General features: G+C 45.7%; 1 protein-coding gene across 1 annotated transcript in view; it reads right to left on the minus strand.

Annotated features, from left to right (window-relative positions):
- Positions 1-27504, minus strand: part of LOC306927309 (paralemmin-1-like) — a gene marked incomplete at its 3' end in the record, with an annotated part of 57486 nt that overhangs the window by 14151 nt on the left and 15831 nt on the right. The window contains exons 2-4 of the mRNA XM_079507022.1: positions 23390-23435; positions 20558-20638; positions 4890-5017 (exon numbers count right to left, since the gene is read on the minus strand). Of these exons, the coding sequence (XP_079363148.1) occupies positions 4890-5017; positions 20558-20638; positions 23390-23435 (255 nt within the window). The remainder of the gene's footprint in view (positions 1-4889; positions 5018-20557; positions 20639-23389; positions 23436-27504) is intronic.

The following is a 27504-nucleotide window of genomic DNA, read 5'->3' on the forward strand; positions in this document are numbered from 1 at the left end:
AGAAGTGAATGCCCTAGAGTATATTCTACACTCACAAAGCGCACAGTTTTGTAAGCCAGTTCATGTGTCCAAGTCATGGACCGTGACGTACAGTATGTGGAGTATGCAGAAGTGCCGTCCAATAAATTAGGCTCCATGTAACCCAAAACACATCAAAGTCAATGGAGTGACATTCCATTAGAGGGATTTCTGCTATGTAGAACTCACCTCCAGAATGAGTTACAGCGACATAACTTTACAGTACACTATTTATTACTGTACTGTTCCTGTACTGCACACTATTACTGGACTATACACTATTACTGTGCTGTACACTACTGTACTGTATACTGTACACTATTAGTGCACTGTTGTACAGTTCTATACATGATTACTGTGCTGTACACTACTGTACTGTACACTATTAGTGCACTGTTGTACAGTTCTATACATGATTACTGTGCTGTACACTACTGTACTGTACACTATTAGTGCACTGTTGTACAGTTCTATACATGATCACTGTGCTGTACACTACTGTACTGTACACTATTAGTGCACTGTTGTACAGTTCTATACACTATTACTGCGCTGTACACTACTGTACTGTACTGTACACTATTAGTGCACTGTTGTACAGTTCTATACACGATTACTGTGCTGTACACTATTTACTGTACTGTACACTATTACTGTACTATACAGTACACTATTTGTAAGTGTCAGTGACACTTGCTGTTTAACTTCAATTTAAGTTAATCTGTTTATTTACGTTTATTTTGTGTTGCCTTTATTTTGAAACATCCGTTTATTTGGAAACTTCCGCTTCCTTCACCGGAACGTGATATACCTGAAACAGGCTAGCGATACGCGCTCACTGACTCCACACACACACCGTGACACGCTCACTGACTCCACACACACACCGTGACACGCTCACTGACTCCACACACACACCGTGACACGAGAAAGAGCCGACGTGTAAATGTTAGCAGCGCAACACGGTATGTTGGATTTGGTCATGTTGAACCAAGACATTTGTAGCTTCAGTGGACTACATGTTGTCTCAGTAAGACAGCCCCCCCCCCCCCCCCCCCCCCAAAATAACAGTCATCAAGATCCTAAGTAGATATGTTGGCATGATTTAAGTTTTCCTAATGCTGTGGATAAGATTCAAGTCAAGTGTGTTTTCCTGTGCCCCATTGGATCGAGCTATAGAGAGTTCCAGAGAGATCATGTCCATTAATGAGAGGATCCATTGTGAGACCTCAAGTTTATGGGGAGGTTTCCATCTTAGGACGAGCAGTTTTTCTTGCAGCTGTCAGCCGTAAGAGCAGGAGTCTTCTACGTGGCATTGTCAATGTCAACCCTGCCAGTATTGTGACGTCATCAGTGTGACATCACAGTGACACCACTGTATCCGCCTATAAAATGTCTCACACCCCAGGCTGCAGGTGGACAATCTTCCAGCAGCCTCAGAGCGGACAACTACAGAGAACGGAACCCCACATTCTGTTTGATAGAACATAAGACGTACGAGTTATTTTAGAGTTATTATTCAACCCTTCCATCCCAGGATGTCCAGCATGCGTTCGACCGCTCTCCTGCTGATGCTCCTCGTCTTCAGCGCGGCGGTGGTGTCCTCCATGCCTCTTCTTTCGGTCCGGAGTAGCAGTAGCGGCAGCGCGACGGAGGCAGTGAGCGGCCTGTACGGCGAGGCCATCGAGCTGCCGTGTACGTACCACCTCCAGCCGGGGGACGCGCTGAGCTGGCAGTACGAGAAAGACGACGACCAAGGCACCACCACGCTGATGAGTAAGACCGAACCGACCGATGAGACCGAACCGACCGAACCGAAAGTCTACGACGAGAGGTTCGGTGTCTCGGCGGACGGCTCGGGCCTCCGGATCCTCCGGGCGACTCTGAACGAACAAGGGCTCTACCGCCTCGTGATCATGGCGGCCACGGGTCTACAAGATGCCCTCTACAGGGTCTCGGTCTACAAGAAGCCGTCGCTCCCCACCGTCGTCGACGCAGCGGCGTTCCTGGAAGCGGGCGTGCTGACGCCGCTGGGAACGTGCGTGGCGAGGGACGGCCACCCCGCGGCCGAGCTCTCGTGGCGGAAGGACGGCCGGCCGCTGCAGGACACGATGACGACGACGACGACGGAGGAAGTCGTGAAGGTCACGTCCTCCGTGACGGTGGACCCCTCCACCGGCCTGTCCACCGCGTCCTCGTCTCTGGAGTACAGGGCCACGCGGCAGGATGTCGGCGCCCGTTTCTCCTGCCTGTCCCACCACCCACTGCAGGGCGGCGCAGCGGCGGCCGAGTCGGAGCCGCTGACCGTCCCCATCCACTACCCGACCGAGAGCCTGCGTCTGACGGCAGGGGTCATCGGCGGAGGTCGGAGCATCGCCGAAGGGGACGACGTCGCTCTGCGGTGCCTCGCGGACGGAAACCCTCCTCCCGGCCGCTACGACTTCCACCTCAAGGACGGGACGGTGGTTCGGGTGGAGGGATCCGACACGTACACGCTGGCGGCCGTCACGCGGGACGCCGCCGGGGAGTACAAGTGTTCGCTGGTCGACAGCGACGGCGGGATGGAGGCGTCGCTCAGCATCGCCGTGAGCGGCCCGCGCCCGGGCGTTGTGTTTGTCATGATGATGTGCCTGCTGGCAGCTCTTGTTGCCATCGTCGTGCTGGTCTCACTTTGGCATTGCCGCGCTCGTCTCATTTCGTTGGCGAAAAATGTTCGACTACCTTTTTCCACTGATGAAAACTAAGCTATGATGACGAAATATATTGACAATTTCGTCAACAAATAAAAACTAGACTAAAATGGGAACTAGTGGACAAGAGATCCAGTATAAGTCATTTTACACTTGGTTGCATGCTGAAAAATAGCACGACGCGTTGTGAGCGTGTAGATCGACTATTTTCAGTGTAAACAGTCATTACGACGGCATCGGCATCCAGGCCTGCCAAAATACATTTTAGCCGACTAAATCAACCGACTAAATCAACTGTGACTCGACAAATCCTATGATATTGAATCGACTAAGACTAAGACTAAGACATTCCAGGTGACTAAAACTAAATGAAAACTATTCAAGAGACTACGACTAAACTGAAATCGGCGGTAGATTTGCTACTGTTCTATCGACATAAAGTGCTTTTTAGTTTAGTGCAGTTTATTTCAGGGGTCTGCCTTTGGGGGGCCTGGCCTCAAAGCGACCCGACCCGGCCACGGCCTCTCGCACCGGAAAATCGGGCGCCCCTCTTCCGTTTTTCTCACTTTTAGGTTCCTTTCTTTTACTGTAATTTATTTTTCTGTATATGTTATCTATTTGATCTTTTCATCATGGCTGCCACTTCACATATTTTTGTGAGCCCCTCCTACATACAGCGTTTTGTCCGTGTCACATTTGCCATTGACAATGAAAGGAGAATTGACGTCATATGTGTCTGAACAAATCAGCTTTGTGTGGCAACACAAACATTAAATGCCATTGATAATGAAAGGAGAATTTACATCATTTTCTAAACACAGTTTAGTTAGATATTTCTGCATTTGGGTCCAACCAACATAAATGGTGCCAACCACCCTAACTACTTGGGTTCACTGACCCCTTGATGTACCTTAAACACTCTAGTAACTAAAACAATAACTGAACACAGAACAAGACAAGACACTGCAAGCATAACAAAGAACCTAAGAACTATGAATGTCCCCTCACCTGTAGATTCCATGATGTCACATTGAGATTAGGCAACAGACTTCATATTTGGGCATGCCTGACACAGAACTCCATATAAAGGGACACCAAGAGACAGATACAGCAATCTCCATATATGGGCATAAAAGGGACACGGACAGATGGGTACAACGGGTATTGCATAGCCGGGTGGGGCATGGAGCTCCAACTTCCATCGTTACCGACTCGGTGCTCTACAGCCGGGCAACAATGTACAGTAGGCTACAAATACAAAGTGTTCTCTTTGGCATCTTGTTTGTTTTTTATGGGCGCTAGCCCCTCCTATATCCAGCTTTTGGTGTGTCTACAAACTTTGTCTTACACAAACATTAAATTCCCATTGACAATGAATGGAGAATTTTACATCAAAGTGTCTGAGCAAATAGACATGGGGCCCTATCTTGTGCCCCCTTTACCCCTAAACTTATTTGCCATTTTTTACTATTTTGAAAAACATTTTAAAATAGTACAACTAACCAATCTACATCGACACGTTGTGAGCTTGTAGATTTAAAATGTTTTAAAAAAAAATCTGCATAGTGTCTATGTTACGTCATGATGATGTACGATGATAAGAGCGCCCCTCACTTCACACGGGTGTGATTATTTAGGTACTAGTATCTATCCCCTGGGGGTTACTAAATTGTTTCTAAAATACCATAGTGTCACGTAAGAACTGTGTTCCAGAAGTTTTAAAAAAATCACACCCGTTTGTAGTCGTTATCATACTAGCCTACATCATCCTATAGGAATTAGGTAGACTGGAACTCACCTATGCTTGTTATGGCATATGGGCAGCTCCCGGCAGGATCCGCCGAGAGAAAATAGGCACAGCCGCTTGAGTGTGTGTGTGTACGTGTGCGTGACAATTTAACAAAGGTGCAGACGATCAGAAATCAGCAGAGAGTGAGAGACGTTTGCGCTACTCTATGCCGAATTGACTCCTTTTTTTCCACCCTGGAAATAAAAACCTCTGGGTTTCCGGGGCTCGAACTTAGGAGTCTTGCTCATGGACACACGTATAGACACATTGCTGGCCCAGCCTGGAATGTAACCTGCGACAACCAGGGCCTCTCGCTGCCCAGGGCCAGGCAGGCTCACTAACCACTCAGCTATGTCCCCCCCCCCCCCAAGGTGTACATAAACGTGTCCAACCTGCTGATGGCGTTCTCCAGGTCTCTGCTTTTGTTCTCGTCCTCCGTCAGTTGTCTCCTCACGTCGTCCTGCTCCGGCTGGCCAGCGGGGGCGCCATCGAGCAGCCAGCGCTCTCGCAGGGCTTTCGACTGCGGAGTGGGGGACAAGCGGACAGACAAGACAAGACAGACAGACAGAACAATAATAAGCAGCAGATATGACAAAAATATCACGTCCCACTGGGAGGAGACCTCGGCGCAGACCAAGGCACAGATGGAGGGATTACATCGACTCACTGGCCTTGGAAAGCCTCGGGATCCCCCAGGAGGAAGTTACTAATGTTGCTCTGGTCTGGAGAGGAATGTCTGGAGCTCTCTGGTGGAGCTGTTGCCCCCGCGACCCGACTACGGATAAGCGGTTGAAGATGGATGGAGATATGACAAAAATAGTAGCATAATTATACAGTCATATCCAGAGGCTCCCAAACGTTTGTTTGGCTTCAGTACCCATATATCCCTGCACTCTTTATACACGACTACACTATATTACACAGTTAGTTAGAAACAAGGCATTAGCTCAGACACTATAGAGGGTATGCGCATGCATACAATTAATGGGAAATCGAGTGGCAAAGTGACTTGGCAAAGTGAGTTTAATGTTGTTTAACGTTGTTTAACCCATTCAGGCCTGACGTCGAAATTTAAAAAAAATAGTTTTCTAAATCATGACAATTTTCGGAAAGATTTGAGGCACATTTTAACGATTTTTCAAAAATAGCAGATCTACAAGTTCATAGCGCGCCACTCGGTGGCGCGCTATGAACTTGTAGATCTGCTATTTTTCAATAGCTAAATTATAACAATGTTTAAAACACCAAAACGGGTTCCCGCCCCAAAATGGGTTAATGGTTAATGTGGTTAAACGCTAACGTGACATGGATGCGTTCCAGGTCTCAATGGATTAATCCAATCAGATAGGACTTTTCTGTTTGGATGTATGGGCTGTCAAGGCCAGAAAAGTAGTTTTTTGCCACTCAGTAAGGCGTTCCTGCATAACTTCTGGGTATGATGATGATGTCACGCGCATACCCTCTATTGAGAAGTGTTGTGACTGATGACTGATGTTAACATGCATTAGTGTACAGCAAGAGATCACAACCAGGCAGACAAAGTTTACAGACATTACTGTGATATTTTTTACCGTCTGGGTCAGTATACTGTACCGAGTGACTTTTCCATAACATTCTTTCAAATATTGAACAAAGTTGTTAGACTTTGAGAGAGAGCGCCGTTCACAGACACCAGAATGAACGGCGTTCATAATAACGTTCATCAAGCGGAGATACAGTATAGGACTACTGTACGCTCAGTTCACGCTCACTCCAAAATATGAACCATCATTCATTGAACGTGTTCAGGAACAGCATACGCGCACGCACGCACGCACGCACGCACGCACGCACGCACGCACGCACGCACGCACGCACGCACGCACGCACACACGCACGCGCACACACACACACACACACACACACACACACACACACACACACACACACACACACACGCTCCAAGGGCAGGCTAGAGGGTCCTCACAGCTGCATCTAAATCCAGCAGACATCTGTCTCACACCTCAACTAATGATAATAAAGACAGACAGACAGACAGACAGGCTTCTGTCTACAGAACTTCCTGTTTCTTGTCCTGTTGAGGTCTGTCCATAACAATATGTAGCCCCCTACCCCCCTCCACGCACGCACGCACGCACGCGCGCGCGCGCACGCACGCACGCACGCACGCACGCACGCACGCACGCACGCACGCACGCACGCACGCACGCACGCACACACACACACACACACACACACACACACACACACACACACACACACACACACACACACACACACACACACACACACACACACACACACACACTTCCTTTCCCTGCATCCTGTTGGCCCACTAACATCCTCTTGTACACACGTGTGCATGTGTGGTACATGTCATGTTTCTTGTGCAGGACATCAACTCAAAATCAGAGACAGAGATGGGGGGGAAGCAAGCCCCCCAGTAAGGCTATCCAACGTTGAAGCTGCCGTCTACCTACTGGCGAAATGTGGAATTGCAGCACTTTCATGGAGGTGGACGGACGTTCATGACGTCACGTTCATAAGACCTCAAAATTGAGGTCCGGGGCTAGGCTAAGCTAAACTTCCGCTCGCTCGAGCCATTGAGTTCTAATTATACTTCCGGCAGTCTTCCGGGTGCTTCAAAACGCCACTGAGCAACTTCCACTGAAATGAATAGCGGGGGGGAACGCTCCGGTTCGGTCTCTATCCTTTTATTACTCTATGGGGGGGAAGACACGCGGCAAAAGGCCGACGGGGTCGGGACTCGAACCCGCAGCACGCTCACCGCCAGGCTGGATTACGGGCCAAGGTGCCTGGACCGCTCAGCCCGCAACGTGGGGTCCAGACTCTATGGGTCCCTTATAGGGGGTTCAAAATGAACCCTTACAACTCTACGGTTATTTGTATACGGTCGGATCAGTTATAACTTGGTTTGTCCTCGAAATGTAATATAGATTGAGGTTTGAGGACCTCCGTTATAGTCCCTATATGCTGTGTGCTGTAGATCAGTGGTTCCCAAAGTGGGGTCCGGGGACCCCCACGGGTCCTTGAGAGAGTTCCAGGGGGTCCCCAGCTAAATGATAGTTTGGAAACCAAATCGACCCTTATGGGTCTGCAACTCTGAGAGTGTACACATGGAACCAAATGGACCCTATTTGTACCTTCTCAGAGTTAAATGAACATTGATTTTACAATAAATAAATAATAAATCGGGGGTCCCAGAAATGGAAATGCCATTAAATCCATGTCAAACTGAGGGTCCTTGAAATTAAACGGGTTGAGAATCACTGCTAGAGCCGGAAAAATCTTCTCTTAAATCTTCTCTTATGCCCTGCAGGCATATCTTTTCAAATGGGGGGGTCCGCGGGTTAATTAGTGTCAATTTGGGGGTCCTTGACATGAAGACGTTTTGGGAACCCCTTCTGTAGATCACATCACTGTTGTCGGGCAGAAACCTCATATCTCCATATATTGACGTGTTGTGTTGTTTCAGGTATACTGCAGTGTCAGACAAACGCATGACAAGTAGCAGATCTACAGGCTCAAAACCCAGCATGAAGCGAATAGATCTGAATACTATCGATAGATATGATATGCTCTTGTCTTCCTATACGCTAACTATATCTACAGTATACATGCATCATGTCTCCGTCTGTCTGTACGTACGTGTGTACGGCTGAAATGCACGCAACTCGAGACTTCAAATTCGACACACGTGTTCCACACACCCACAGGGAGTGCAGTGCCCGCTGTGTCAAGTCGGTCGGACCCACGGTTGTCCAGAACCACCCCCCAAAAAGGCCTCTGCCCGGGCTCTGGACAGGGCCCCTGCCCAGGGTCCATATATGGAGCTGTTCTGATGACATCACAACACTCCATATTTGGCCATGCCTGAAATCACAACACTGCATATTTGGGCATGCCTGACACAGACCTCCATATATAGGAATAAAGGAACAAAGATACAGAAATCTCCATATATGGGCATAAAAGGGACACAGACAACTGGGTGGAACGGGTACTCTGACAGCTCTATAGAGCGTCGCAGTCCCGCCTCCTACCCTGGACCAGGAAATGATTCTCCGTTCATTTTCCTCATAGACGTTGTCACTCGAGTCGTGACAACTCATGACAACACAAACAATATTTTGGACCAAACAAATAATTAGAAAGAAGAAAAAAAACGGCAGGTTACAACACTTTTTTTGTTGTTTTTCTTCTTTGTAATTATTTGTTTGGTACAAAATATTGTTTGTGTTGTCATGAGTTGTCACGACTCGAGTTGGCTGTCCGCGGCGTAACCGTCTTTAAATAAATACTTTAAGAAATGTCTATGAGGAAAATGAACGGAGAATAATTTCCTGGTCCATGGTAGGAGGCGGAACTGCGACGCTCTCTACAGCCGAGCACCGGTCGAGTACAGTAGACGAGGGGTTTGTGTTTTTTCATGTACAAAACAAAAACTGGGCTAGTTCAAACATTTTTCTAAATCAATTAGAAAAAAGTTGTGAAATCTACATCTATAGATCTACAAGCTCAACACATGTAGATCTATGTGCGATATTTGTCACTGAAGGTAGCGGAGAGCCGCCATGGTTGTAACATTTTGCACGTTTCACTCTTTTACTCAGAGATCCTTTTTTTTTCTGTAATATTTTCAGGCAACGGACCTACACATGACTGCTATCATAAACCACTTCAAGTTTTTCAATTGATGAAACAGGTCAGGAGTTATTAAACCGAAAGTGGACGCTGTTCCAGTGTTCACTGGTGTTCCATTTGTTGCGCATATGGGATTAATTGTAATGGCATGCGTAATAAATGTAACAAAGAAAAGCCATTAAACATATTGTTTTCAGCTTAAATCAATTAAATTTAATTGAAGCAACACATTGTTTTCATACCATGGATGTCATAAGAATATGTATCAAACATAAGTGTACCAGTTTGAGCGTTTGAGTCAGTTTAATGGGAAAATACATTGATTACACAAATAAAAATCACACCTGTGTGAACTGAGTGCTGCAACTACACATTTATTCAATGACGTCACATACTAACCATAGCAACCATGCTCGTTTTTTTGGTTGCTAACCATAGCAACCATGCTCGTTTTTTTGGTACGAACAAACACGGGTACAAAGTTGGAGTGGTTTGCACCACCACTCAAAAACGTTTGATTGAGTTGTACAATGATATACAACCCTAAACTGATTTAGAATACACTCTGTAACACACTGTAATTGAAAGACAGCTGACTGAACACAATATTGGCCAATATGTCAAACATGTAAATATCACATAATGTTATGATATGGCATGGCGTGTTACAATTGAAACAATTTGCAAGTCCTTCTTTGGCGTTGCTTACAGACCAGAACTTACGTGCATATATAGTGTATAAAAGAAATCACACCCGTGTGAAGTGAGGGGCGCTCTTATCATTATACATCATCATACATCATCTCATGAACAACTGCATTTATGTGATTGGTTAGCCGATTTGCTCGTCTACATAACGTAAATCCCCCCTTCATTGTCAATGGCGTTCACAAATTCATGGCGGACATAATTATGACCTACTTCCTCCTTTCATTGTCAATGGCAAATATGAGACGGGTGTGGACAAACGCTGTATATAGGAGGGGCTAGCGCCCCTCAAAACCGCTGAAAACTAATGATGCAGACATCCATGTGGATTTTAGCTCATCAACATCAAAGAACAGATTTGTAGACCACAAGATACTCAAGGTGAAACATTTTACTCATTTTGAGAAAAGCCAGTTTTCCGTGAATAATTCCCACTAGGATGAAGGAAAACACTTGAAACTTCCTGGGCACAATTGTGTGTACAATTGCTGTACACATACTGACGCGATGGCGTCATGATGGCGTTGACCAATCAAGAGATAACGTGCATGTTACAACCATGACGCGTTACAACCATGGGCAGCTCTCCCCGAATCCTACGGGCCGGGGGTGGAGCCTGTCAGTGCAGGGAGTGTGGGCCGCCAGTTCCCACCTGGTGTTGTGTGGGAGTCCAGACTGCTCCAGGCCATGCTGGAGAACTGCTAGCTTGCATAGGGTCTTCAGACTAGGACTTAAGTCTAAGACGTGCAGGTCATTGGGTGTGCTGCATCCTCCAAAGAAGAAGATACGATCTCCCACCGTGCAACAGCACATGCCGTCACAATTCATCCGAGACGAACGGCCTTCCTCCCTTGGCTTAACCTGCCTCCATGAGAAGGACTCTGGACTGAATTTCCAGAGAACAGTGAAGTACTTCTTCGAGCCACCGATTATGTACAGCTCTCCATTGTAGGCAAATGCTGAATGATCATAGCGTTCTTTTGGAAGAACCTGTTTCGATCGAAAGAACCCGTTTCGACCAACCTCTGGCGTGTTCAGCCAGAGGTTGGTCTCTGTGTCAAACACGCTGACGATGTTGTAGCATTCACCCGACCTGACCGCCAAGCCTCCAAAGACAAACATCTTTGTGCCGATTATGGTGGCAGAGTGAGCGTATGAGGCAGGTGCCGGAGTGCCTCCGGTTCCAATCAAAGCCCAGGCCATCGTGGCGGTGTCCAACTTGTGCATGTCATTGGTGTATCCAGCCTGGGCGCATCCTCCGTGTACATACATGGCCTCCCCCAAGGCGCAGGCCGAGTGGTTGTACCTGCTCTTTGGAAAAGTCCCGGAAATCTTGGGTTTGAACCACCTGTGGTCGTCGATATCCAACGCATAAAGCACGTTGTGGTCGGGACACCTTCCCCACGTGTAGACAGCACCTCTTATCAGCACGGCCGTGTAGCCCTCACGCTTGCGCATGGATGGAACGTCAAGGGGTCCTTCTCCTCCCTTGGTCTCGAGGGGCAACTTCGCCCAGCACAAAGACACTGTGTTGAAGACGGAAACTTTGATCTGATAAATGTCGTCGCCGCTATCGCTGTTGTTGTCGATTCCTCCGAAGGAATACACCTCGTTCTGTACGACCACATCGGTACGGAGGGGTCTCTGTGAATATGTTCCTAGAGTCAGATTAATCGTCCAGCGAAACATTCCACACACGAACAAGAGATTTGAAATCAACACTAGGAAAAACCTTTTATCCGGAAAGAAAGTCCTCTGCAGTTCCTCAAGGTGTCGGCGCTATATGACATACATGGGGAAAGCACCCATACATTGTGCCCAGGTCTCGTGACATCACTATGACATAGGTCTCGTGATATCACTATGACATAATCAGGGATGATAGTAAATCAGGGATCGTATCATAGTAAATGCGACCTGCTGTTGAAATTAAGCCCATATATGGAGATGCCTGATGTCATCTATATTAGTATATGGACATATGTCATAACCTGTTCTGAGATTCCATATGTTGATCCTTCCCAATCCATCCTTCCTCTTCAATATCTCCCTTTTGACTGATACCTGTCCATTCAAACTCTAGACGGGCCTGTCCCAAAGTTATTTGTGCAGCCACGTCCGGCAGCCATAGAAAACTAGAGTTCTCAACAGGCCCAAAAAATTAGGGCCCGGCCCTACCTGGGCCCTGATCAAACCCTGTACACTCAAGACACTGCCCCCGCTGCCACCCTTAGATCCTCCAATCTATGGAGCTGACCTGTTCTGACATTCCATATGTTGATCCGACTTCATCAAACCCTGTACACTCAAGACACGCTCCATATATGGCCAGTGCACGCGGCCTCGCCCTTTCAGGCGTCTTACTGTACTTGTAAGGTAAGTACCATTTGTGTGTACTTGGTCTGTCTCATTAACCTGACTGTTCACAAGCTCCCTCCTCCTGCCTGCATCTTGCCTCTCTCTCAAGCAGAAACGATGAACCCGGAAGCAGCGGGACAAAAATCTGATATCTCCATAATAATTTCGAGTTGTAGTCTTGTTAGGTTGAGTTTACATTTGCGCTGTGGCAGCGCTTCAATATGTCATAAGTCTCGCGTTGATCCCACCTCTAGCGGCCCCATACAGCCGCATATCGCTCCGGACAGAATTGATCCGGAGTACATCGTCTCTGGCCGAGAGATATCGAGACTCACCCTTCTGGCAGAATGCAAATGTTGTCCAGCAGGGGGAGTGGTTCCACCAGGCTACTGTCTCATAGGAGGGCTGTGGACACTTCAGTTTTCTGTTTTTGATCTAGCGTCTCCTATATGCCCAGCTTTGTGTCTGTGTGTACCACGGAAATGATTTGATTGGCTGAGCACGGAATGTGATATATGATGATGTATGATGATGAGAACACCCCTCACTTCACACAAGGTTTCACTTTTTGAGGCACGCTAGCACCTCCTATGCACAGCTTTGTGTGTCTGTCCGTATAGAGCACGGGATATGCTCAGCTGATTGGCTGAGCACAGAAATGTGATGTATGATGATGTGTGATAAGAGCGCCCCTCACTTCACCCGAGTGTGATTGTCATTAACGTGAGAACAATGGCTTCCATTGTATTATGCCAATTTCCAGGAATAGAAAGCCTGCCGTTTATATTAGCTTGGATTCCCCATCAATGATGTCACTGTTAGACAGAGGTGGACAGTCAGTAACTGAGTAAATTGACATGAGTACTTAAAGGGGCATTCCACTCATTTTCAACATTTTACAATGTCATTAATATACCTTAGAGCTGTGTTTCCTAGAACTGGAGGTCTGAAAACAATCACACCCGTTTGAACTGAGTGGTGTAAGGTCTTATATAGACTGATCAACTGTGGTCTGACGTAATGTCATTTTGTTGGTACGAACAGACACGTAAACTAACAAAGCCAGTTGTAGGAGTGGTTTACACCACTCAAAAATCATTAACATGGTGACACTTTAATTGCCCGGAACTATTTAATCCATTACATTCATGCGCCCAGTCGATTTATAAACACGGACGCCTTTTCCGGACAGACCGGCCGGAAGTTCATGATGTTGTGTAGCAGCTAACAATAGCCACAGCACTCTAGAGTCGATCGACAACAACGGGAGACAAGAATAAATCTATCGAGACTAGCGACTGGACCGCGGAGCGCCGTCTAACACAGGATCTTTTTTTCAGAAAAAGACGGGATAATTTAGATTGCGATTTATGAACGTTTTAAGATTTTTGTTTTCATCAGCTAAACAGAGGAGGGAGTTTTTCGATGACGTCTCACTCTTGCGCGTCACCGAGGAGAGCCCAGGAGGCGCGCCTGGGCTATACAGCCAATGCGATCTGTTCTCGTATCAATAAACTTCGTCTTTTGGACAATACTTCGTCCTGGGCGACGGGCGTTACTAATAGAAAGGACAAAGAACTTCATCTTGGGAGTTCGGAGTGTTAATGATTTTGTATCATTCTTTTTTATCATTCTTTAACAGAATGGAGGACTTTTTTATTATTTCCACACAACACCTCTAAGGTATATTAATGACCTAGTAACATTTCGAAAATGAGTGGTATTCCCCTTTAAGTACAGCTTCTGAAGATCTGTACTCTGTACTTATTACTCTTACTCGAGTACATTTCCTAGACAAATATTTTACTTTGACTCTGGTCAATTTCTAGGAAGGTTGTGAAGTACTAGTTACTTTTAGAGTGACTGTTTTTCCCCCTCCTCTAAAATGCGATTGGCCACACGCTGTGTTCGCCAAAGGAAGGTTTAAACCTATCACGGTACACGTTCTCCACTGGGTTCTACATTAACCCATTCAGGCCTGACGTCGAAATTTTTAAAAAAAAGTTTTCTAAATCATGACAATTTTCTGAAAGATTTGAGGCACATTTTAACGATATTTTCAATAGCTAAATTATAACATAATGTATGTAACCACCAAAAGGGGTTCCCGCCCAGAATGGGTTAAAGCTAAAATATGTCATCCAGGAGCGCAAGCGCTATCCAAATATAAAGCAGTGGTTTTCAACCCTTTTCATTTCAAGGCCCATTTTTTTATTCGCCATTTAAGCCACGGACCACCATTTGATGGGATTTAGCCTCTCAGACCCAAGACATATTGTGTTATCGTTGGAAAAGATTTTTCCCACAATTCCATGTTGTATTGAAGTGGTGCTATCAGGAGAGATAACAGACAAACCTTGATCAACATAGCAATTCTACTACATTCTCTAATATGTAGACTTCTTGTAAATTAAGTAATGCAGATCTTTAACAATAATTTTACTCTCAAGAGTTAAAGATCTTTAAGGGTCCATTTGGTTATACCAACTCTCCATCATTTAGCTGGGGACCACCTGGAACGCCCTCAAGGACCACTGGTTGAAAACCACTGATATAAAAGATAACACAGATAACCAAGTTTGCTTGTTTATCAACTCAAGACAAGACAGGGATTCAGATTCAGATTCCTTTGACTGCATAGGCATTCAGGAGAACAGCGTGCCGACTCCACCGACTCTGATGATGATCAGCAGCAGATGAATGAGGCGGAGACACTTCCAGAACGCCCCGTGGCCTTATGTTTCGGCCTTATATGTTCAGGTTTCTGGAGGCTACAGCTTTGTGTAACGTAGTGGTTCTACAAGCAAGCACATCAGTGCTTGCAGTCCAGGAGGTTTCAGAGTTAACTCTGACTGAATCAGTCTGCCCGTGTCCATTTTACGCCCATACATGGAGAGCTCTGTATCTGTGTGCCCTTGTCCCTTTCATATATTAGCCTCGGTACCCAGGCTTTTATTTTCGTTCTCTACGGCTCAAAAAAAAATGAAAGCCCGGGGGAACGTGAGACACTTCCTGGTCTAGGAGTGGGAGTGAACTACAGTGCAGAGGAGGCGTCGCTCTCAATGTAGTGACGTCAGTTTTCTCTGCTGTTTTCTACCAGGGAGGGGAGGGGCGAGGGGGGCATCGGTGAACCAATGTTCTCCAGCGCTTGCTCCAAGCGCGCCCCACCCCTCTAGACCAGAAAGCATGCTGGCTGGGCGAGGCTACCCACCCCTCTAGACCAGAAAGCATGCTGGCTGGGCGAGGCTACCCACCCCTCTAGACCAAAAAGCACTCTGGCTGGGCGAGGCTACCCACCCCTCTAGACCAAAAAGCACTCTGGCTGGGTCAGGCTACCCACCCCTCTAGACCAAAAAGCACACTGGCTGGTCCAGGCTATACCCACCCCTCTAGACATGAAAGCATGCTGGCTGGGCGAGGCTACCCACCCCTCTAGACAAGAAAGCACACTGGCTGGGCCAGGCTACTCACCCCTCTAGACAAGAAAGCACACTGGCTGGGCGAGGCTACCCACCCCTCTAGACAAGAAAGCACACTGGCTGGGCCAGGCTACCCACCCCTCTAGACCAGAAAGCACACTGGCTGGGCCAGGCTACTCACCCCTCTAGACCAGAAAGCATGCTGGCTGGGCCAGGCTACCCACCCCTCTAGACCAGAAAGCATGCTGGCTGGGCGAGGCTACCCACCCCTCTAGACAAGAAAGCACACTGGCTGGGCCAGGCTACTCACCCCTCTAGACCAGAAAGCATGCTGGCTGGGCCAGGCTACCCACCCCTCTAGACCAGAAAGCATGCTGGCTGGGCGAGGCTACCCACCCCTCTAGACCAAAAAACACACTGGCTGGGTCAGGCTACCCACCCCTCTAGACCAAAAAGCACACTGGCTGGTCCAGGCTACCCACCCCTCTAGACCAGAAAGCACACTGGCTGGGCCAGGCTATACCCACCCCTCTAGACCAGAAAGCACACTGGCTGGGCGAGGCTACCCACCCCTCTAGACCAAAAAGCACTCTGGCTGGGTCAGGCTACCCACCCCTCTAGACCAAAAAGCACGCTGGCTGGTCCAGGCTATACCCACCCCTCTAGACATGAAAGCATGCTGGCTGGGCGAGGCTACCCACCCCTCTAGACCAGAAAGCATGCTGGCTGGGCGAGGCTACCCACCCCTCTAGACCAGAAAGCATGCTGGCTGGGCGAGGCTACCCACCCCTCTAGACCAGAAAGCATGCTGGCTGGGCGAGGCTACCCACCCCTCTAGACCAGAAAGCACGCTGGGCTGGGCCAGGCTACCCACCCCTCTAGACCAGAAAGCACGCTGGCTGGGCCAGGCTACCCACCCCTCTAGACCAGAAAGCACGCTGGGCTGGGCCAGGCTACTTTCATATTGGCCAGATCGGCTAGATCGGCATGGCCGACCGACTTCGTTGCTGGGCACCACCCTCTCTCCGGTCCTGCATGGGCGATACACGTACCCAGCTTTTAGCTCATGAATATGTATAGGACTAGTCAACTGTCACTGTGTATCACTATCATAGTCAACTGTCACTGACTGATGCATGGCCGGCAACTCAAAACAAATGGACCAGAAACCAAAGTCATGCTGATAGCAATAACTGTCTGTCTGTCTGTCTGTCTGTCTGTCTGTCTGTCTGTCTGTCTGTCTGTCTGTCTGTCTGTCTGTCTGTCTGTCTGTCTGTCTCGTTGCTTTCACCACAGGTCCCGTAAACCTTTCTTTCTTTCATCCATCCATCAATCATCCCTCCATCCAACCTCTCTCCTCCGTTGCTAATGCCTTTAATTCCGTCATCCCTCTCTCTTTCTCTCTTACTGCCTACTTCCTCTTTTGTTTTTTATCCTGCCCCACCCTGCTCTCTCTCTCTCTCTCTCTCTCTCTCTCTCTCTCTGATAGAGTGTTCTGTCTGGGTGACATCATATACTCACATATCTGAGAAACACACACACACACACACACACACACACACACACACACACACACACACACACACACACACACACACACACACACACACACACACACACACACACACACACACACACACACACACACACACACACACACACACACACACACACACACACACACACACGTGGTTTAGAATCTCAGTAGAGGAGATGATTACTCCCCGCCCCTTCCCCCTCCCAACCCCTTTCCTTATCCGAACATCCGTGCTATGTGGATGCAGCCGTGTGAGCGTGCATGTGCGTACGGGCGTGTGTGCGTGTGTGTGTGCGACTGTGCGTGCATGCTTCCCTTCCTGCACAGACGTCACAATGTGTACAGTAAAAGTGGGAGGGGCAGCTACTGTACATACTGTATAGTCTAGTGTAGGTGTGGTCTCACACACTGTCTAATCACCAGCTATGAATAGTAACTGCAGTGCATGTGCTAATCCTACGCACTCACGCACGTACGCACGCACGCGCGCACACACGCATGCACGCACGCACGCACGCATGCAAACACACACACACACACACACACACACACACACACACACACACACACACACACACACACACACACACACACACACACACCAGTCAACATTAATATTAATAAACACCATTCTAACGGCCTCCTCACGCGGGAATGCTACAGTATACTATTGCCCCTAAATTCAATTTTCAATGAGAGGCGGGCGAACATTTTGGAAGTTGATGGGCGTTGACGCAAGCTGCATGCAGGAGCGGTCCTATGAAATCGATGCGCGCGTTCTCGCTTCGCGCACGCAGGCGGCAAGACCTGGATTGTGGTCAGCTGTTTTTTTTTCACGTTATATTGTGCAAGCTCTATACGGCCTTAAAGACACATTAGAAGATGAAGTATGATGAATCTCGTGTTTAGAGCTAGGACAGTGTTCTGAACTGAACCGGGTCCCAACCGGTGGGACAGGCCTCAGAGAGTGTACAAATGGAGCCAAATGATTGGGTTCCATTTGTACATGCACTCTCAGAGTTAAATCAACATAGATTTTACAATATAAATTGGGATCTCAGAGATAGGAATGCCATTAAACTGGGGGTCCTTGAAATCAAACGGGTTGAGAATCATTGCGTAAAAATCTTCTCTTATGTGGGTCCCTGGCATATCTTTTCAAATGGGGGTCCGTGGAATAATTAGTGTCAATTTGAAGGTCCTTGACATGAAAAAGTTTGGGAACCACTGGGCTACAGGGTATCTATCTAACATTTCTAAAGTTACAACCCTCCCCAACCCATCCTTGCATGTTTCAGTGTGTTTCGGTAGGTTTCGGCATAGGTTTCGGTGCAGTATTATGTTAGCGTTTCTCACCTTGAGGTGTTGCAGTTGTCTTGTGTTTCAGTGTGTTTCGGTAGGTTTCGGCATAGGTTTCGGTGCAGTATTATGTTAGCGTTTCTCACCTTGAGGTGTTGCAGTTGTCTTGTGTTTCAGTGTGTTTCGGTAGGTTTCGGCATAGGTTTCGGTGCAGTATTATGTTAGCGTTTCTCACCTTGAGGTGTTGCAGTTGTCTTGTTGTGTTTCAGTGTGTTTCGGTAGGTTTCGACATAGGTTTCGGTGCAGTATTATGTTAGCGTTTCTCACCTTGAGGTGTTGCAGTTGTCTTGTGTTTCAGTGTGTTTCGGTAGGTTTCGGTAGGTTTCGGTGCAGTATTATGTTAGCGTTTCTCACCTTGAGGTGTTGCAGTTGTCTTGTGTTTCAGTGTGTTTCGGTAGGTTTCGGTAGGTTTCGGTGCAGTATTATGTTAGCGTTTCTCACCTTGAGGTGTTGCAGTTGTCTTGTTGTGTTTCAGTGTGTTTCGGTAGGTTTCGACATAGGTTTCGGTGCAGTATTATGTTAGCGTTTCTCACCTTGAGGTGTTGCAGTCGTCTTGTGTTTCAGTGTGTTTCGGTAGGTTTCGGTAGGTTTCGGTGCAGTATTATGTTAGCGTTTCTCACCTTGAGGTGTTGCAGTTGTCTTGTTGTGTTTCAGTGTGTTTTGGTAGGTTTCGACATAGGTTTCGGTGCAGTATTATGTTAGCGTTTCTCACCTTGAGGTGTTGCAGTTGTCTTGTGTTTCAGTGTGTTTCGGTAGATTTCGGCATATAGGTTTCGGTGCAGTATTATGTTAGCGTTTCTCACCTTGAGGTGTTGCAGTTGTCTTGTTGTGTTTCAGTGTGTTTCGGTAGGTTTCGACATAGGTTTCGGTGCAGTATTATGTTAGCGTTTCTCACCTTGAGGTGTTGCAGTTGTCTTGTGTTTCAGTGTGTTTCGGTAGGTTTCGGTAGGTTTCGGTGCAGTATTATGTTAACGTTTCTCACCTTGAGGTGTTGCAGTTGTCTTGTTGTGTTTCAGTGTGTTTCGACATAGGTTTCGGTGCAGTATTATGTTAGCGTTTCTCACCTTGAGGTGTTGCAGTTGTCTTGTGTTTCAGTGTGTTTCGGTAGGTTTCGGTAGGTTTCGGTGCAGTATTATGTTAGCGTTTCTCACCTTGAGGTGTTGCAGTTGTCTTGTGTTTCAGTGTGTTTCGGTAGGTTTCGGTAGGTTTCGGTGCAGTATTATGTTAGCGTTTCTCACCTTGAGGTGTTGCAGTTGTCTTGTGTTTCAGTGTGTTTCGGTAGGTTTCGGTAGGTTTCGGTGCAGTATTATGTTAACGTTTCTCACCTTGAGGTGTTGCAGTTGTCTTGTTGTGTTTCAGTGTGTTTCGACATAGGTTTCGGTGCAGTATTATGTTAGCGTTTCTCACCTTGAGGTGTTGCAGTTGTCTTGTGTTTCAGTGTGTTTCGGTAGGTTTCGGTAGGTTTCGGTGCAGTATTATGTTAGCGTTTCTCACCTTGAGGTGTTGCAGTTGTCTTGTGTTTCAGTGTGTTTCGGTAGGTTTCGGTAGGTTTCGGTGCAGTATTATGTTAGCGTTTCTCACCTTGAGGTGTTGCAGTTGTCTTGTGTTTCAGTGTGTTTCGGTAGATTTCGGCATATAGGTTTCGGTGCAGTATTATGTTAGTGTTTCTCACCTTGAGGTGTTGCAGTTGTCTTGTGTTTCAGTGTGTTTCGGTAGGTTTCGGTAGGTTTCAGTGCAGTATTATGTTAGCGTTTCTCACCTTGAGGTGTTGCAGTTGTCTTGTGTTTCAGTGTGTTTCGGTAGGTTTCGGCATATAGGTTTCGGTGCAGTATTATGTTAGCGTTTCTCACCTTGAGGTGTTGCAGTTGTCTTGAGTTTCAGTGTGTTTCGGTAGGTTTCGGTGGGTTTCGGTGCAGTATTATGTTAGCGTTTCTCACCTTGAGGTGTTGCAGTTGTCTTGTGTTTCAGTGTGTTTCGGTGGGTTTCGGTGCAGTATTATGTTAGCGTTTCTCACCTTGAGGTGTTGCAGTTGTCTTTTGTCGTCCTCCAGTTGTCTCTTCTTGTTCTCGATCTCCGTCTGTCGCTTCCTCTTCTCCTGCATGGCAGTGAGGCATGATGGGAACAGGAAGTTGGGTCAACATGAGCAACAGAGTATGAGTCTAGTGTATAGTATCCATAGATATTTAAAAAATCACACCCGTGTGAACTGAGTGGTGCAGTGACGTCACACACTAACCATAGCAACCATGCTCATCTGTACGTGGGGCCACGTACAGGTACACGGGTACACGTACAGGTACACGGGTACAGACAAAGCTGGTTGTTGGAGTGGTTTGCACCACTCAAAAATAGATGCCTCATTGGCTGCTGCAGTTCGTTGGAGCCATGTGTGTTGACGGGAGGGCGGAATAATTTACACTGGTAAGCCGGAAGAGTGGACGGCACACTACGTCACGCTGCCACTCAAGTGACTAAACTGGCCAATCACAGCGCATCTTTTCCGGGACTTATCAGACCCGAACATGCACTCTGTGGCGCACACTCATGCTTCCGCGGTCCTTCGCAAGGAGCACATACGCTCCAGAGCCGAAAGGGGCGTCTACCTTCATATGTCTATGATAGTATCTATACACAGTGCTATAACATAAAGGCTATGGTGCCATTATGTACACTCTCAGAGTTGCACGCCTGTAAGGACTTCACCCTTTTTGCAAAAAAGATATGTTAATGACATTTAGAAGATTTAGAACACTTTCCTGGGGGTTTTATGTGTGTAATATGTGGTTGTAGATCTTTTAGATTTCCATGATGTCCATGATGTCATGGACACTGGGCTCACTTCCTTCCTGGACTACAATTCCCATAATGCTCTGCCCTTGTGGATATGGGGAGGGCTGTCTTACTTAAGTACTGTAAGTGAGCCTATAGTGTCATCATCATGGAATCATGGACACTGCTCAAATTAAAATATCTAAACCCTAGTATTAATCTAATATTACACACATATAAAGACCCCCAGGAAAGTGTTCTAAATCTTCTAAACATCATTAACATTATTTATTTGTTGTGTCCCTTTAAACCCTCTAGACTTAGTGAACTGGACCCTAGTTGTCTCCCCCCCCCCCCTGCCCCCAACTATTCTACACCAAATATCTTCTCCCTAAAGCTCACAACGCAATGTGAACTTGTAGATCTTCTATCTGGCCAACATTCCCCTCCGTCCTGAATGATAAATGCTGGGGATGCGAGTAAAACCAAACAGCTGACATTGTAGATCTGATGTGTCTGAGGACTGATGATGTCACATCCGTCCGTCAACCAATCACAGCACAGAACAGAGCCACCCTATAGTGTGTTGGAGCCCTTTTCCACGGTGTGGAACCGGTTCAGTCCAGAACCAGTTTTTAGTCCATGAGCCAGACCTCCAAAATTAGAACGTTAATTATGAATTGAATGGGCAAAACCATACCTATATTAAATTGTCAATATAAGTCAATTAATATATGATAACCCTTCCACAGTTTAGCATATTTAAAAAAAATGCATATTCTTTTCTACATAATGCCTAATTTGCATAGTTAAATGTACAAATTCAGAAAATGTGTAATACAATAAATCATTGTCTTCGTGTAACAAATCAACCGGGGAAGTTTGATGGTGATAAATGAGACGTAGCCTGCAGAGTTAGTTCAGTCAGACATACTTGAGGGGGTTCATGCCATGCTCAAAGGCGCATACTATACTCAAGGGGTTAACATGCTACATTACTATGTGGGCATATAAGTGTGTGCAAGTCCCACACGTCATTCGCCGATGCGGCAGTCAGCTGACCAATTGGGCGGGCTACTTAAGCTCACCAGACTGCATGCTCTTCCTGCCTTCCTCTGCATATGGTTCCTTTCCTGGTTGTAGGCCTATGTGATGTTTTCTCCCACCACCGGTGGGCTCTGCTATTTATGCTCCCCATGGGGGGGTTTTATTGTATATCTATCTCCCTGCTCTTAATGTTTTATGTTGGTGCTTAATCGTGCCGAGCAGGGAGAAAATCCAGCAGAGCCGAACGCCAAATCAAATATCATATGCATTATGCACACTCATTACTCATTCTGTAATAAATATTGGTAAATCTATTCGTGAGTTGTCTAATTGAACTACTATTAGTTAATGTTTTTCCTATTTACCTATATCACGTATAGGCCTACTGTAGGTGAAAATTACGAAATGTGTGATAAATATGAAAAGGCTACTCCTGTGGAAGGGTTATATTAATTTACTTACCGTATATTGGTCCTATAAACAATGTAATACAGGTATGGGTTTGCCCACTCAATTCATAATTAACATCCAATTTTGGAGGTCTGGCTTATGGATTAAAAACTGTTTCTGAACTGAACCGGTTCCCAACCGGTGGAAAAGGGGCCTGTGTGCGCGCGTGCGTGCGTGCGTGTGTGCGTGCGTGCGTGCGGCCATGCGTGCGTGCGGCCGTGCGTGTGGCCGTGCGTGCGTGTGCATGTCCTTGACAGAGGACACAATGCTGACCTCTCTCTCTCTCTGTCTCTCTCTCTCTCTCTCTCTCAGTAAAGGAGACAAAGAGGGAGGGGGAGGGGAGGGGGTGAAGGGGTAACCATGGCAACCCAGAGAGCAGTGTGGGGAATGTTTGTGATGATGTAGGCCAAGTTGAAGGACATGCGGTTCCTCTAGTCCTATAACATCGACACCGTACTACCGAGTTGTAACATCCCATAATAGCCCCACTACACCACAGTACTGTATGCTATTATATACAGTACAGTACATTAAAACTGGTACATTGCATGTTTATTATTATTATTATGTGCAGACTTACCGCTAGGACCTGTAATCTGTCCTGCTGTGACACGCCTTCAGAGACCCTGAGAGACAGACAGACAGACAGAGAGAGAGTTATAAGTTTGTATTATTATTATTATTATTGTAGACAGTTTAAAATACATAGCACCATGATTAATCACCATGAACTGATTACTTGATTTTGTTTGTATAATTTGTAAAATGTTGTCATTTTGTTAAATTAACACCCTACCCACATATTGCTGTGTTGCAGCAATATACTGGCTCACCTAAAGAGCAACGCAGTCCCGCCCCCTACCAGGGCCCAGGAAATGATTCTCCGTTCATTTTCCTCATAGACATTTCAAAAAGCATTTATTTAAAGACCTTTTAAGCCTCGTACAAAGCCAACTCTTGTCGTGACAAATCATGACGGGCTGAACAAATAATTAGAAAGAAGAAGAAAACGGCAGGTTACAACACTTTTTTTTGTTGTTTTTCTTCTTTGTAATTATTTGTTTGGTCCAAAATATTGTGTTTGTTGTCATGATTTGTCACAACTCGAGTTGGGTTTGTACGACGCTTAAAAGGTCTTTAAATAAATAAGTTTTGAAATGTCAACGCGACACGTTGTGAGCTTGTAGATCTAAATTTACAGCATGCAACCAAGTGTAATTTGACTTATACTGAATCTCTTGTCCACTAAGTCCCTTCCTAACATTTTAGTCTAGTATGTATTTGTTGATGAAATTGACAATATATTTACTCTTAGTTTTAGTCATCCGAGCTTAGTTTTCATGTAGTTTCCATACTTTTCCGTCAGTGGAAAAAGTTAGTCGACGAACATTTTCCCTCTTAGTTTTAGTCGACGAAATCAACACTGCTCCGAACACAGAGCTCAAAAGTGACTGGCCACCTTTTGACCTTAACTTTGACCGTAACTTTACTCCACAGACGTTTCAGAAAAATCACAGTGACGAAGGCTGGATAGTGGAAACGTTTGTTCTTTCTTGTAAAGACATGGAATAAATAAAGGAATATTAATTTGTAGTAAGAGTGAACATACTGTAACATACATAAACCATTGTGCATATAGCTTTACCAAAATGCTTCCGAAGTAAAGTCACACGGGTTCCTCCGACCACTGTATGGATCCCATAGCCCGGAGACACCATTGTAAATAAATCAGGCTTGAAAATCATACACCAGTCAAAGTTAACAAGCTAGCTACTGTAGGTGTTTCACATCACTGAATGCAATTGTCTTTTTATAATGTGTTTCATTTGTCTTCTAAATCATGACAGTTTTCTGAAAAACCTCTGTTTCTATATCAGTGGTTCTCAAACAATTTTTTGTCAAGGAGCCCCAGAATTAAATGTATTTGGCCGCCGACCCCCAGCTGAAAAGAACCCCCCCCAGAAGCAAAGATTCGAGTTAAAAACGTTCACTCTGAATATATATTCAAAGATTTGCGCCACATTTCCATGATTTCTCAAAAATAGCAGATCTACTAGCTCTACAAGCTCGTACCGCAGCACTCGGTGCCGCGCTACGAGCTTGTAGATCTGCTATTTTTCAATATCTGAAGTATAACATAATCCTTAAAACACCAAGGGGTTCCCGTCCTGATTGGGTTAAAAGACGACCTCACACAAACTCAAACTATCTTCATATTAATAGTCCTCACTAATGATGCCCATGATGATATGGCAGTAATGGCACCATTGTTTTCTACTCAGTCTGTGTACAATTCAGAATCCTGCCTACCAGTGACATCATCGGGAATCGGGAATTGTAAGGTAATGGGACCTGCAGGCTTTCTATTCCTGGAAAGTTGCCATGCTACAATGCATAGAAACCATTGTTCTCGTGTTAATACAAATCTAAATACAAAATGTGAAATCTTGTTATTTCCATACCATATTATAATGACATTAAAGCTGCTATAAGCAATAATATGTCAAAATTTTAATGACCTTTACCCAGCAATGGGTAAAACGCACCCAAAAACATTTAGTCTCTGTGAGGGGGGGCAAACTGCATTCAAAGATTTTCCTAGAAGCTTTGACATTGGTTGATTTGCCTGTCTACTTCCTGATTGGTTAGTCATTTCGACCGTTTTTTTTCCCCGACCAATGACAAAGCTTCTAGAAACATCTATTTTGATTGCCACATTATATTGCCTTGTTGTTGAAATGTGCTATTATGAATAAACTTGCCATTGCATTGCCATGTCTATGTGCATACAACGTATACACTAAGGTGTATTTATAATTTGTATAATAGACAGACAGACAGATAGACAGCAACTGTTTTGTGTGTGTGTTTGTGTGTGTGTGTGTGTGTGTGTGTGTGTGTGTGTGTGTGTGTGTGTGTGTGTGTGTGTGTGTGTGTGTGTGAGTGTGTGTGTGTGTGTGTGTGTGTGTGTGTGTGTGTGTGTGTGTGTGTGTGTGTGGTGCCCCATACTCAACATGCCATTCCAGCACAGAAGAACAGGGTGTGTCTGTTAGGCACACACACACACACACACACACACACACACACACACACACACACACACACACACACACACACACACACACACACACACACACACACACACACACACACACACACACACAGGGACTGAGCATTTTGAAGGGTCAAGGGTCACATGACGACTGGCTCACATGATGACAGATACAACACAGCTCTGATTGGCCTTCATTTTTAACAGTCTGTAATTATTTTAATAAAATAAAGATATGATGTTAATTGTTATTATAGAGTAGAGCTTGACCAAAGCCAGATTTTGTGTTAATTGAGTACCACAGACGAAAAACAGTCTAAGTCCAAATGTCATTCTGACCCCTCCACGAAAGGCCTCGTTGTCCTGAACCCTTATCTATCATTTATACATTATGGATCAATAGTGTGGACTTGGAAAAAACAATCTTTTTTCCACGTCCCCCACCCCCCCCGGGAATATAAAAAAAAGGGAAACTTTCATATATTTCATATATATATTTTAGCTTCATTGCAAATAAACTGAAATATTTGGAGCCTTTTTATTGCTTTCATTTCGATGATTACAGTGTACAGTATATACGCTGTATGACATTTTACACAATATTAACTTGTTTCTTTTTTGCTGGTGCTGTATGTCGTCGAAGAAATCAAATAATGTCAAGACATTATAATATATTAAAATCATAACTAGTATTATTGTTATCACTCAGAGTCGTCAGTATGCTAATGAGGCAGCTGGCTGACTGACGGTGCAGTTTTCAGAATTCAGGGCTGTGGCTGTACTGAATGAAATGGCTCTGTCAGCACTATGACCCTCTACTGATAGAGAGACACACACAGAGACACAGAGAGAGAGAGAGAGAGAGAGAGAGAGAGAGAGAGACATGGAAACAGAGATGCAGGCAGATCGAGCAACTTGTCAAATTTGTTTTCTAGTCAGTCACACACACACACACACACACACACACACACACACACACACACACACACACACACACACACACACACACACACACACACACACACACAAACATGATCCCATAATCCAATGCTTTATAGGCGGTTAAATTTGACCCACAGCAGCTGACATGAAACAATGCTGCCCTACAAAGCAAAAGTGCAGTAAGTACATTTTTGGACACAGCGGGCTCCATTTTCGTCACCGCTAAACCCCTTATCCCTAAACTTCTTTGCCTTTTTTTTTTTTTTTTAACTATTTTGAAAATCCTTTTTGAATAGTTCAACTAGCCTATCTACATTGACACGTTGTGAGCTTGTAGACTGGCCATTTTAACTATTCAAAAATGTTTTGCAAAAATAGTAAAAAAAAAAAAAAAAAAAAAGTAGTTTAGGGGTAAGGGGTTTAGCGGTGACGAACCTTTGGGATACACAAATGAGAGGGTGGGCTCCATCCCACCGTCAAAGGTCAAATGAGCCTTTGTGATAAACAATTATATCAAGAACATATGTGACTAAATTTGACTGAGGGACTGCCATTGGATTTTTTTGATTTTTTTTCTGGTGAAAAGCTGGAATTTGCGCAATGGCAGTCTCTCAGTCAAATCTGGTCACATATTTACAATTAGTGTAATATCACTTATTTGCCGATATCTCGTTCGGCTGACACCGCCAGTGTTGATTTTG

This window comes from Electrona antarctica (assembly GCF_951216825.1).
Source record: "Electrona antarctica genome assembly, chromosome: 7".
Taxonomy (NCBI): Eukaryota; Metazoa; Chordata; class Actinopteri; order Myctophiformes; family Myctophidae; genus Electrona; species Electrona antarctica.